The following is a 14,744-nucleotide window of genomic DNA, read 5'->3' on the forward strand; positions in this document are numbered from 1 at the left end:
TCAGTGCCCCCTCTCTCTTTTCCCCTCAATGGCACCCTTTCTCTCTCTCCTCTCTCCCCTCTCTCACAGTATTTCTCCATTTCTCCCTCTCTTCTCCCTCTCTCTCTTTTCCCTCCAGTAACACCCTGTGGTGCCCTCTCTTTCTGTATTTCTCCCTTTCTCCCTCTCTCTCTGCTCCCTCTCTCAGTGCACCCCTTGTCTCTTTCTCCCCCCCCCCCCCAGTGACACCCTCTCTCTCCCATCTGTCTCCTCTTTTTCCCTCTCTCTCTTACCCCCTCCCTCCCCATCTCTCCAGTCCACGCCCTCTCCCCCTTTCCCCTCTCATCTCCGACAGTGACACCATCTCTCTCACCCTGTCTCTTTGCTTGTCTCCTTCTTTCTTTGCTCCCTCTGTTTCCAGACCTCTCTCTCTGTTCCCCCCTCACACCCACCCCCGCCCCCCACAGTGACACACACTCTCCCTGCTTCCTCTATACTCTCTCTCTCCCTGTATCTCTCCCTCTCTCCCTCTATCCCTCTCTCTCCCCTCATTCCCTCCTTTTCCCTGATACCCACTCCCCCCTCTGTCCCTGTCCCTCCCTTCCCCCCCCCCCTCTTTCAGTGCTCTCAGTCTGCCCTCTCTCTCCCTGTTCCTCCCTTTGTCCCTCTCTCCCTCTCTCAATCTTTCTTCTTCTCTGCTCCCTCTCTCACTCTCCTCTCTCTTTCTGGCTCTCCCTTTCTCCTTCTCTGCTCCCTTTCTCTCCCCTCTCACCCCCTGTCCTTCCCTTTCTCACTCTGTGCTCCCTCTCTCTCCCATTCTCCTTTACTTCCCCTTTCCTCTTTCGGTCCTCTTTCTCCCCATCTCTCCCTTTTCCCCCTTTCTCTTCCTGCTCCTCTCTCCCGACCTATCTCCCTCCCTCTCTCCCCCATCACACTTCCTCTCAACCCCTGTCTCTCTCCCTCTCTCTCTGTCACTCTCCCTTTCTACCTCTCTCCCTCTCTGCTCCCTATCTCTCTGCTCCCTTTCCCTGCTCCCTCTCTCCCCTCTCTCCCTGTCTGTCTCCCTTTCTCGCTCTCTGCTCCCTTCCTCTCAGATACCTTTCTCTCCTCTCTCCCTTTCTTCTTCTCTCTCACAGCTCTCTCTCTCTCCTCTCTCCTTCTCTCTCCCTTTCTACCTCTCTCTCCTCTCTCCCTGTCTCTCCATTTCTACCTCTCTCTCCTTGTCTCTCCCTTTCTCCCTCTCTCTCCTCCCTCCCAGTCTCTCCCTATCTCCCCTCTCACTCCCTGTCTGACTCTTTTCCCCTTCATCCTCTCTGCTCCCTCAATTTCTCTGTCTCTCTCCCTTCCTCTCTCTATCTCTCTCGGCTCTCCGTTTCACCCTGCCTCTCCCTTTCTTCCTCTCTACCTCACTACTCCCGCTCATTCCCCTCTCTCTCTGTTGCTCCCTTTCTCCATCTATCCCTCTGTGCTCCCTTTCTCCCCCTCTGTGCCCTCTGTCCTCTCTCTCTCTTTCTCTGGATCTTCCTGTCTCTCTCCCTGTTATCCCTCTCTCTCTGCTCCAGCTCTCTCCTCTCTCTCCCTACCGTTCCCTTTCTCTGTACTCCCTCTCTCCAGGTCTCTCTGCCAGCCTATCTCCCGTTCTCCCTCTCTCTCCTTTTCTGCTTCTCTCCCTCTCTGCTCCCTCTCCCTCCTTCCTCTCTCGCCCTTTCACCCTCTCTGCTCCCTCTCTCTCCCCTCTCTCCATTTCTCCCTCTCTAACCTCACTCCTCCCTCCTTCGCTCCCTGCCTTTCTCCCTCTCACTCTCTCTGCTCTCTCTCCATCTCCTTTCTCTCTTGTCTCTCCATCTCTCCCTCTGTGCTCATTCTCTCTCTCCCTCTGCTCCCTCTCTCCCTCGCCCCCCTCTCTCTCTGTGTCTCCCTTTCTCCCCTCCCCTCCCTGCCCTTTTGGATCTTCTGGCTCCCAACCCAAGGGTCTTTCTCTTCTACCTCTCACCTTCTCCCCCTCAGGAAAGAGGGGCTAAAGGACTTCCCCCTCTGATGTGGTGTCCCTAGCTGGGGTCAGTAAGTCAGATGCTGACCTTTCACCTCCTGGGATGCACTCAGCCAATCTGAGCTGTGATATAAGATGATTTGAATCATTGGCATACAGTCTGTCTTTGGGAGTCAATTTGTTGCCTGCCCTTCCATTGTTGCTTTAGATTCCGAACATGATATAGCACAGAAGGAGGCCATTTGGCCCAATGTGTCTGTGCTGGCTCTTTGAAAGAGCTATCCAATTAATCCCAGCCACGCCACGCTCGCCTTTCGAAAATTACTCGTGAATCTGCTTTCGCCACTCACCTTAACTAGCAGAAACACGGCTGATGAGGAACCAATGGCACCATTGTGCAGTGTGATAACTGTGGACCGTTTAGTTCCAAATAAGTTTGCAACCTGCGGATCAGAACATAGAACCACGGAATCATTGAACAATTTCAACACAGAGGGAGGCCATTCAGCCTATCGCGTCCTTGCTGGTCAGGAAAGAAATACACAGCCACATTCCTGAAGCATTAACTCTGTTTCTCTCTCCACAGACGCTGCCAGGCCTGCTGAGTATTTCCAGCACGTCCTGTTTTTACTTCAGATTTCCAGTACCCGCTGTATTTTGCCTTTACTTTAATGACCTAGTCTGATTCTGTAGCCCAGCTCTGATACAATGGTTAGAATCATAGAATGGTGACAGCACAGAAAGAGGCCATTCGGCCCATCGCGTCTGTGCCAGCTCCCCGGCCCCACTCCCCTGCCTTTTTTCCCGTAGCCCTGCATAATTTTTTTTTCTCTCTCTCTTCAGATTATTAGAAAATTATCTTTTGAGAACCATGATAGAATCTGCCTCCACCACAATCTAGGCTGGATTCAGTTCTCCCCCAGGAGTCGCGTTTCGTGGAGGGTAGGGGAGGGGGCGGCCTAAAGATGCCTCTGGGAGAGGGCCACCATGCGCCCCGATGACGGAGGGCGGCCCGGTCCGATATTACCAGCTCAATAAGGGGAGATATAACTCCACAAGTAATCAGCTGTTGAATCCGCATTGTACGTCCAGCAGCCATATTGGAAATGGTCCAAGCGAGGCCTTTTGGTGACCCCCCCCGCAACCTCCCCCCCCCCACCGACCCACCACCGCCCCTCAGTGACAGCACCCCAAATTTGAATATTGAAATAAATTAAATTGAATGAACTAATGATATGCATGTCACCGCCTGATGTCTTGCTGAAATTTTCAGCCCAGTGGCCGGCACTCCCGTGCCTTCGGATCCCCATCCGAGGAATCGAGGTGTGACACTGGGGGCGAGGGGAGGAGGAGGTAAGTTTTTCAGTGGTGTGTGCAGTTTGGAGGTTGGGGAGAAGGTCAGGTTGTCTAGGTGTGTTGTTTTTTGGGGGGGGGAGAGGGAGAATTATAAATTTAATTGTGATTGGGAGAGGGGCAGAAGAGATGCCTCTATTTATTTTTATTCACTTTATCTTTAAATATTTAAATCTGCCGGTATGGGTCGACAGCCCTTTAATAACGACATCACCTCCTGCACACAGGCGGCTGGCGCCATTGCCAGGGATGGAAAGCCCGCCCTCTCCACATGATTGGCTGGGACGGCCCACCCCAGCTATTGAAATGAGCCGCTGCGCAGAAGATTGCGGTAGCTCTGCGACACGTGGCCTGCACGGACAGGCCACTGTTTCTTCACCTGCCATCGGCACAGAAGATTCATCCTCTCACAGAGCATTCCAGATCCTAACCACTCGCTGTGTGAAATAGTTTTCCCTCTTGTCACTGTTGCTTCTTGTGCCAATCACCTTAAATCAGTGTCCTCTGGTTCTCGATCCTTCCGCCAATGGGAATGGTTTCTCCTGATCTACTCTGTCCAGACCCCCCTCGTGATTTTGAACACCTCGATCAAATCTCCTCTCAACCTTCTCTTCCCCAAGGAGAACACTCCCAGCTTGAAGGTGTTAGTTTCGGCTGGCATCCAGATCGGCGCAAGCTTGGAGGGCCGAATGGCCTGTTCCTCTGCTGTACTGTTCTTTGTTCTTTGTTCTCCAATCTATCCACATTAACTGAAGTCCCCCATCTATTCTGGACAGCATCCATGTACTGTTTTCAAGATGGTGAGGGTTTCTGCCTCTACCAACCCTTCAGGCAGGGAGTTCCAGCTCCCTACCACACTTTGGGTGAAGAAAAAGGTGTTTAGTCATCTCGTCCATAATCCTCCCAATTACTTGAAATCTATGCCCCCTGATTTTTAACCCCTCTATGAAGATATCATCCCTACTTACCTAGGCACCTCTTAATTGTATATACATCAATGAAGTCACCCCTCAGCCTCTTGTGTTGTAAGATAAACAATCCCAGTCTATTCAATCTTTCCTGATAGCTAAAATTTTCCAGTCCTGGAAACATCCTCGTAAATCTTCTCTGCACCCTTCCCATTGCAATCACATCCTTCCTGTAATGTGTTGACCAGATTTGTACACAGCTCTCAAGCTATGGTCTAACTAGTGTTTCATACCGTTCTAGCATAACTTCCCTGTTATAATATTCTACGCCTCAGTTAATAAATGAAAACATGCAAAATGCCTTCTTAAGCATATTATCGATCTGTCCTGCTACCGTTCAGGATCTGTGGGCATACACTCCCTGGTCCCTCTGTTCCTCTGCATGACTCAGTATCTCCCCATTTATTGTGTGTCCCTTGCCGTGTTGCTTTTTCCAAAAGCATTACCTCACACTTCTCCAGATAAAATTCCATTATCCTGTTATCTGCCCAACTGACCAGACCATCTCTATCTTCCTGCAGTCTAAAGCTCTTCTGCTCACTGTCAACTGCAAGACCAATTTTCACACCATCTGCAAACTTCTTAACCGTACCCCCTACATTTGAGTCTAAATCATTCATACAAACTGCAAAAAGCCATGGACTGAGTACTGAACTCTACAGAGCTCCCTTAGTAACAGACTTCCAGTTTCACAAACATCTGTCAACCATCATCCCAGTCTCGAAACCAATTTAGGATCCATTTTGAGCCAATTCTGGATGCAACAACAACAGTGCTGCACTGTGGATGCGTAAAAGCACGTCAAGCCACTTTGTCAATCGCTGGGTGCACAGAACAGGAAAGGCCCAGGCTTCAGTTCAGGCCTAGTGATGAGTGAATATGACCACGGCTAGGTGCTCCTAAGCCCCAGACAAACATCAGGAAAGGCTCAGGATCCAAACGCGGCCTAGTTCTGAGTTAGACTGATCTCACACTCGGTGTGGTACTGAGACACACACAGACACAGCAGGAAAGGCCAAGCCTTCGATCCTGGCCTAGTGCTGTTTGCCTGATATCACACCCAATGTGGTACTGAGACCCACAGACACAGCAGGAAAGGCCAAGCCTTCGATCCTGGCCTAGTGCTGTTTGCCTGATATCACACCCAATGTGGTACTGAGACCCACAGACACAGCAGGAAAGGCCAAGCCTTCGATCCTGGCCGAGTGCTGTTTGCCTGATATCACACCCAATGTGGTACTGAGACCCACAGACACAGCAGGAAAGGCCAGGCTCCATCTTGTGATCTTTCTGTGTTGGGCCAGTAAATGAAAACACACACCCTTCATTCTGACTTGAACGTGAGCTTCATGCTTACAGGTGATACAAACGCATGTACAGTTACAGACATCACACCTGAACAGAATAACAACAGCTAAAATTAGTTATAATTGGTTGGTATTCCTGAAATTGCTTTCAACGAACATCTCCTACTCATGACTATTTCCCCAAGAAATCCTAATGATCAAAGCTGAAACACATGTCCATCACACAGAGGAGTTCCACAGTAAACTGAGATTACAAATCAAGTACTCCCATTACTCCCAGCAACTTTCCCAATCTCAGGATGACACAAAACATTTCAAACCCAGCGAAGTATATTTGAAGTGTTGTCACTTTAACAATGTTGGAAAAGAGAAAGCAAGTGGCGCAGTGGTTAGCACCGCAGCCTCGCAGCTCCAGGGACCCGGGTTCGATTCCGGGTACTGCCTGTGTGGAGTTTGCAAGTTTTCCCTGTGTCTGCGTGGGTTTTCTCCGGGTGCTCCGGTTTCCTCCCACAAGCCAAAAGACTTGCAGGTTGATAGGTAAATTGGCCATTATAAATTGTCACGAGTACAGGTAGGTGGTAGGGAAATATAGGGACAGGTGGGGATGTTTGGTAGGAATATGGGATTAGTGTAGGATTAGTATGAATGGGTGGTTGATGTTCGGCACAGACTCGGTGGGCCGAAGGGCCTGTTTCAGTGCTGTATCTCTAATCTAAAAATCTAATCTAAAGTGAACCCAGCCCCAACACTGTTTCCAGTTATGGCTGTAGGATCTTTTAACGCCACCTGGGAAGGCAGATGGGGGCCTCAGATATATCTCATCCAAAAGAGAGTAACCCTGACAGTGAAGCAGTTCCCCATTACTAAACCTCCGGCAATGCAGCACTCCCTCAGTACTGACAATCCGACAGCGCGGCACACCCTCAGTACTGACCCTCCGAAAGTGCGGCAGTCCCTCAGTACTGACCCTCCGACAGTGCGGCACTCCCTCAGTACTGACCCTACGACAGTGCGGCACTCCCTCAGTACTGACCCTACGACAGTGCAGCACACCACCAATACTGACCCTCTGACAGTGCAGCACTCCCTCAGTATTAACCCTCCGACAGTGCAGCACTCTCTCAGTACTGACCCTCCAACAGTGCAGCACACCACCAATACTGACCCTCTGACAGTGCAGCACTCCCTCAGTATTAACCCTCCGACAGTGCAGCACTCTCTCAGTACTGACCCTCCAACAGTGCAGCACTCCCTCAGTACTGACCCTCTGACAGTGCAGCACGCCCTCAGTACTGACCCTCCGACAGTGCAGCGCTCCCTCAGTACTGACCCTCCGACAGTGCAGCACTCCCTCAATACTGACCCTCCAACAATGCAGCACTCTCTCAGTACTGACCCTCGGACAGTGCAACACTCCCTCAGTACTGACCCTCCAACAGTGCAGCACTCCCTCAATACTGACACTCTGACAGTGCGGCACTCCCTCAGTACTAACCCTCCGACAGTGCAGCACTCCCTCAGTCCTAACCCTCCGACCGTGCAGCATTCTCTCAGTACTGACCCTCCGACAGTGCAGCACTCTCTCAGCACTAACCCTCCGACAGTGCAGCACTCCCTCAGTACTAACCCTCCGACCGTGCAGCACTCCTTCAGTACTGACCCTCCGACAGTGCAGCACTCCCTCAGTACTGACCCTCTGACAGTGCAGCGCTCCCTCAGCACTGACCCTCTGACAGTGCAGCACTCCCTCAGTACTGACCCTCTGACAGTGCAGCACTCCCTCAATACTGACCCTCAAACAGTGCAGCACTCCCTCAATACTGACCCTCCGACAATGCAGCATTCACTCAGTATTGACCCTCCGACAGTGCAGCACTCCCTCAGTATTGACGCTCCGACAGTGCAGCACTCCCTCATTACTGACCCTCTGACAGTGCAGCACTACCTCAGTACTGGACGCCACACTACCAGAAGGATGTGGCGGCTTTGGCGCGGGTGCAGAAGAGGTTTACCAGGGTGTTGACTGGTCTGGAGGGCATTAGCTATGAGGAGAGGTTGGATAAACACGGATTGTTTTCACTGGAACGATGGAGGTGGAGGGCGACATGATAGAGGTTTACAATGTTATGAGTGGCATGAGTCCACAGAGTGGATAGTCAGCAGCTTTTTCCCAGGGTGGAAGAGTCAGTTACTAGGGGACATAGTTTTCATGTGAGAGGGGCATAGTTTAGAGGGCATATGCGAGGCAAGTTCTTTACACAGAGTGTGGTGAGTGCCTGGAACGTGTTGCCGGGGGAGGTGGTGGAAGCAGGTACGAAAGCGACGTTTAAGAAGCATCTTGACAAATACATGAATGGAATGGGAATAGAGGGATACGGTCCCCGGAAGTGCAGAAGGTTTTAGTTTCGGCAGGCATCAAGATCGGCGCAGGCTTGGAGGGCCGAATGGCCTGTTCCTGTGCTGTATTGTTCTTTGTTCTTTGACCCTTCGACAATGCAGCATTCCCTCAGTACTGACCCTCCAACAGTGCAGCACTCCCTCAATACTGACCCTCCAACAGTGCAGCACATTCTCAGCACTGACCCTCCAAAATTGCAGCACTCCCTCAGTACTAACCCTCCGACAGTGCAGCACTCCCTCAGTACTGACCCTCCGAAAGTGCAGCACTCCCTCAGTACTGACCCTCAGACAGTGCAGCACTCCCTCAGTACTGACCCTCCGAAAGTGCAGCACTCCCTCAGTACTGACCCTCAGACAGTGTAGCACTCCCTCAGTACTGACCCTCCAACAGTGCAGCACTCCCTCATTATGTTACTTGCTCAATCACACACTGTGTTATCTTACCTGTATGTTGGTTATTAATAAGGAAATTCCACCCACTGCAATCAGCAAGAGTGCAGGGAACAATATTCCTGCAGAAGCTGCAACAAATGGAGAGGGGTAGTGTGAGAATTAATGCAATTGAAATTATATTGTGATTTTCCCCACCTTAGACCATCAAAACCTTTTTCCAGCCAATGAGGTACCTTATTTGATGTTTTGCCAATATTGCCATTTTCCTGACAAAAAAAGATCCCACAAACAGGCACTGTCATAAAGACCAGATAATCTCTGTCTAGGTGTTGGTTGAGAGATTTACTCCAGGGCACTGGGGAGACATCCTCCTGTCTCTTCTTATAATAGTGGACATGGGATCTTTCAGACCAGCTGAGAGTGAAGGCTGAGCCTCAATTTGAAGCCTCATCACCAAAGACGTCAACAGCAACAATGCGGCTCTCCCTCAGTAACTGACCCTCCGACAGTGCAGCACTCCCTCAGTACTGACCCTCCGATAGTGCAGCACTCCCTCAGTACTGACTCTCTGACAGTGCAGCACTCCCTCAGTACTGACCCTCCAATAGTGCAGCACTCCCTCAGTACTGACCCTTTGACAGTGCAGCACTCCCTCGGTACTGACCCTTGGACAGTGCAGCATTCCCTCAGTATTGACCCTCCGATAGTGCAACATTCCCTCAGCACTGACCCTCCGACAGTGCAGCACTCCCTCAGTACTGACCCTCCGACAGTGCAGCACTCCCTCAGTAATGACTCTCCAACAGTGCAGCACTCCCTCAGTACTGACCCTCCGACAGTGCAGCACTCCCTCAGTACTGAACCTCTAACAGTGCAGCATTCCCTCAGTAAAGACCCTCCGACAGTGCAGCACCCCCTCAGTACTGACCTTCCGACAGAGCGGCGTTCCCTCTGTTCTGACCCTCCAACAGTGCAGCATCTCCTCAGTTCCTACCATCCGACAGTGCAGCAGTCCCTCAGTACTTACCCTCCGATCGTGCAGCACTCCTTCAGTACTGACCCTCTGACAGTGCAGCACTCCCTCAGTACTGACCCTCTGACAGTGCAGCGCTCCCTCAGTACTGACCCTCCGACAGTGCAGCACTCCCTCAGTACCTACCATCCGACAGTGCAGCACTCCCTAAGTACCTACCATCCGACAGTGCAGCACTCCCTCAGCACTGACCCTTGACAGTGCAGCACTCCCTCTGGACTGATCCTCTGACAGTGCAGCACTCCCTCTGTACTGACCCTCTGACAGTGCAGCACTCCCTCAGTAGTGACCCTCTGACAGTGCAGCACTCCCTCAGTACTGACCCTGTAACAGTGCAGCACTATTGTGCTCTGGGCTATTCGTCAAGCAGCGTAATTTCTACACTACTGTACCCTGGATTATTAGTTTAGTAACATATTAACTGCAATTCTGTACCATGGATTATTTGTCCAGGTACCTAACCCCTACACTACTGTACCTGAATTATTATTCCGGTGAGGATGGTAAAAGGGGGAGTGGGTCTGATTAGAGACCAGAAGAGAATTTACACATGGAGGCAGAGGGCACAGCTGAGGTATTAAATGAATACTTGGCATCTGTCTTTTCCACGGAAGAAGATGCAACCCAGGCAATGTTGTAAGTGGAGGTAAATCAAACACTCGAGGGGTTTGAAATAGATAAAGAGGATGTATTGGATAGGCTGTCTGTACTTAAAGTGGATAAAGTCCCAGGGCCGGATGAGATGCATCCAAGGATACTGAGGGAAGTGAGGGTGGAAATCGCAGAGGCACTGGCCATAATTTTTCAATCTTCCTTTGACTCAGGGGAGGTGCCAGAGGACTGGAGAATTGCAGATGTTACACCCTTGTTCAAAAAAGGGTGTAAAAGATAAGCCCAGCAATTACAGGCCAGTCAGTTTAACGTGGATGGTGCAAAAACTTCGAGAAAATATTACTCTGGACTAAATCTGTAGTCACATGGGCAAACGTGAGTTAATTAAGGAAAGCCAGAGAGGATTTTTGTAAGGGGAAAATCATGTTTAACGAACATGCTGGAGTTTTTTGAGGAGGGAACAGAGAGGGTTGATGAGGGCAATGCTGTTGATGTGGTGTACATGGACTTTCAAAAGGCATTTGATACAGTGCCACACAACAGACTTGTGAGCAAACTTGTAGCTTATGGAATAAAAGTGATGGTAGCCACATGGATATGAAATTGGGTGAGTGACAGGAAACAAGGAGTAGTGGTTAATGGATGTTGTTTGGGCTGGAGGAAGATTTGTAGTGAAGTTCCACGGGGATCAGTGCTGGGTTCCCTTGCTTTTCTACTACAGTACACTGTATTAATAGTCATAGAAACATAGAAAATAGGGGCAGGAGTCGGCCATTCGACCCTTCGAGCCTGCTCTGCCATTCATTATGATCATGGCTGATCATCCAACTCAGTAACCTGTTCCCGCTTTCTCCCCGTATCCCTTGATTCCTTTAGCCCAAGAACTATATCTAACTCTTTCTTGAATATATTTAATGATTTGGCCTCAACTGCTTTCTGGGGTAGAGAATTCCACAGGCTCACCACTCTCTGGGTGAAGAAATCCCTCCTCATCTCAGTCCTAAATGGCTTACCCATTATCCTTATACTGTGACCCCTGGTCCTGGACTCCCCCGCCATCGGGAACATCCTTCCTGCATCTAGTCTGTCCAGTCCTGTTAGAGTTTTGTAGGTTTCTATGAAATCCCCTCTCATTCTTCTAAACTCTCACAAATACAAGCCTTAATCGACCCAATTCTCTTCATACGTCACTCCTGCCATCCCAGGAATCAGTCTGGTGAACCTTCGCTGCACTCCCTCCATAGCAAGAACATCCTTCCTCAGGTAAGGAGACCAAAACTACACACAATACTCCAGATGTGGTCTGACCAAGGCCTTGTATAATTGCAGAAAGACATCCTTGCTCCTGTACTCGAATCCTCTTGCTATGAAGGCCAACATAACATTTGCCTTCTTAACTGCCTGCTGCCCCTGCATGCTTACTTTCAGCGACTGGTGCACAAGGACACCCAGGTCTCGCTGCACCTCCCCCTTTCCCACTCTATCGCCGTTCAGATAATAATCTGCCTTTCTGTTTTTGCCACCAAAGTGGATAGCCTCACATTTATCCACATTATACTGCATCTGCCATGTATTTGCCCACTCACTCAACCTGTCCAAATCACACTGGAGCTTCTCTGCATCCTCCTCACAGCTCACACACCCACCCAGCTTTGTGTCATCTGCAAACTTAGATATATTACATTTAATTCCCTCATCTATATCATTAACATATATTGTGAATAGCTAATGTACTAGCACTGATCCCTGTGGTACCCCACTAGTCACTGCCTGCCACTCGGAAAGAAACTCGTTTATTCCTACTCTTTGTTTCCTGTCTGCCAACCAGTTCTCTATCCATGTCAGTACTTTACCCCCAATCCCATGTGCTTTAATTTTGCATACTAATCTCTTATGTAGGACCTTAGCGAAAACCTTCTGAAAGTCCAAATACACCACATCCACTGGTTCTCCCTTATCTATTCCACTAGCTCCATCCTAAAAAAATTCCAGTAGATTTGTCAAGCATGAATTACCTTTCATAACTCCAGGTTGACTTTGTCCGCTCCTGTCATTGTTTTCCAAGTGCTCTGCTACTACATCTTTTATAATGGTTTCTAGCATTTTCCCCACTACTGATGTCAGGTGAACTGGTCTATAATTCCCTGTTTTCTCTCTACCTCCTTTTTTAAATAGTGGGGTTACATCAGCTACCCTCCAATTCATTGGAATTGTTCCAGAGTCTGTTGAATTTGAAAAATGACCTGCAATGCATCCGCTATTTCTAGGGCCACTTCCATAAGTACGCTGGGTTGCAGATTATCAGGCCCTGGGGAATTATTGGCCTTCAATCCCATCAATTTCCCAAACACTATTTCCGTACTAATACTGATTTCATACAGTTCCTCCTTGTCAATAGAACCTATGTTCCCCAACATTTATGGGCGGTAATTTGTGTCCTCCTTTGTGAAGACAGAACCATGAATGTATTTAATTGGTCTGAAATTTCTTTCTTCCCCATTATAAATACCCCCACTTCGGACTGTAAGGGACCCACATGCGTCTTCACTAATCTATTTCTCTTCACATATCTACAGAAGCTTTTACAGTCAGTTTTTATGTTCACTGTCGGTTTACTCTCATCGAGGGTCTTTACGCATACACTCCCGTACCCTGGATTATTAATCCAGTAACATAACCCCTACACGACTGTACTGCAAAATATTAGTCCAGTAACATAACACCCTACACTACTGTACCCTGGATTATTCGTCCAGTAACAAAACACCCTACAGTGCGGTACCCAGGATTATTAGTGCAGTGACATAACACGCTACACTACTGTACCCTGGATTATTAGTCCAGTAACATAACACCTACACTACTGTACCCTGGATTATTAGTCCAGTAACATAGCAACCTACACTACTGTACCTGGATTATTAGTCCAGTAACATAACACCCTACACTACTGTACCCTGGATTATTAGTCCAGTAACATAATCACTGCATTAATCTATGATGGATTATTAGTCCAGTAAAATAACACCCTACACCACTGTACTCAGTATTATTAAACCAGTAAAATAACACCCTACACTACTGTACCCTGGATTAATAGTCCAGTGGAATTGCACTCTACACTACTGTACCCTGGATTAATAGTCCAGTGGAATTGCACTCTACACTACTGTACCCTGGATTATTAGTCCAGTAACATAACACCCCACACTACTGTACCCTGGATTAATAGTCCAGTGGAATTGCACTCTACACTACTGTACCCTGGATTAATAGTCCAGTGGAATTGCACTCTACACTACTGTACCCTGGATTATTAGTCCAGTCACAGAACAGCCTACACTACTGTACCCTAGATTATTCGTCCAGTAACATAACACCCGACACTAGGGTACCCTAGATTATTAGCCCAGTAACATAACTCCCTTCACAAACGTACCCTGGATTATTAGTCCAGTAACATAACAACCTAGACTACTGTACCCTGGATTATTAGTCCAGTAGCATAACACCCTGCACTACTGTACCCTGTATTAATGGTCAAGTAACATAACACCCTACACTACTGTGTACTGGATTATTAGTCCAGTAAAATAACACCCTACACTACTGTACCCTGGATTATTAGTCCAGTAACATAGCAACCTACACTACTGTACCTGGATTATTAGTCCAGGAACAAAACACCCAACACGAGGGTAACCTGGATTATTAGTCCAGTAACATAATCACTGCATTAATCTATGATGGATTATTAGTCCAGTAAAATAACACCCTACACCATTGTACCCTGCATTAATAGTCAAGTGGAATTGCACTCTACACTACTGTACCCTGGATTAATAGTCCAGTAACATAACACCCCACACTACTGTACCCTGGATTATTCGTCCACACACATAACACCCTACACTACTGTACCCAGGATTATTAGCCCAGTAACATAACTCCCTTCACAAACGTACCCTGGATTATTAGTCCAGTAACATAACAACCGAGACTACTGTACCCTGGATTATTAGTCCAGTGGCATAACACCCTGCACTACTGTACCCTGTATTAATGGTCAAGTAACATAACACCCTACACTACTGTGTCCTGGATTATTAGTCCAGTAACATAACACCCTGCACTACTGTACCCTGTATTAATGGTCAAGTAACATAACACCCTACACTACTGTGTACTGGATTATTAGTCCAGTAAAATAACACCCCACACTACTGTACCATGGGTTATTTGTCCAGTAACATAACACCCGACACTACTGTACCCTGGATTATAAATCCAGTAACATAACACCCTACACTACTGTGTCCTGGATTATTAGTCCAGTAACATAACACCCGACACTACTGTACCCTGGATTATAAATCCAGTAACATAACACCTGACACTAGGATAACCTGGATTATTAGTCCAGTAACATAACACCCTACACTACTGTACCCTGGATTATAAATCCAAAAACATAACACCTGACACTAGGATACCCTGGATTATTAGTCCAGTAACATAACACCCGACACTACTGTACCCTGGATTATTAGTCCAGTAACATAACACCCGACACTACTGTACCCTGAATTATCAGTCCAGTAACATAACACCTGACACTAGGGTATCCTGGATTATTGGCCCAGTAACATAACAGTGTACAGTACTGGACCATTGATTACCCGTCCAGTAACACGACACCCTACACTACA

General features: G+C 48.4%; 1 protein-coding gene across 1 annotated transcript in view; it reads right to left on the minus strand.

Annotated features, from left to right (window-relative positions):
* Positions 1 to 14,744, minus strand: part of LOC137385228 (equilibrative nucleobase transporter 1-like) — a 140,122-nt gene that overhangs the window by 77,354 nt on the left and 48,024 nt on the right. The window contains exons 4-5 of the mRNA XM_068060214.1: positions 8,442 to 8,518; positions 2,320 to 2,412 (exon numbers count right to left, since the gene is read on the minus strand). Coding sequence (XP_067916315.1) covers positions 2,320 to 2,412; positions 8,442 to 8,518 — 170 coding nt within the window. The remainder of the gene's footprint in view (positions 1 to 2,319; positions 2,413 to 8,441; positions 8,519 to 14,744) is intronic.

The sequence above is a fragment of the Heterodontus francisci genome, chromosome 28 (genome assembly GCF_036365525.1).
Source record: "Heterodontus francisci isolate sHetFra1 chromosome 28, sHetFra1.hap1, whole genome shotgun sequence".
In the NCBI taxonomy this organism is placed as follows: Eukaryota; Metazoa; Chordata; class Chondrichthyes; order Heterodontiformes; family Heterodontidae; genus Heterodontus; species Heterodontus francisci.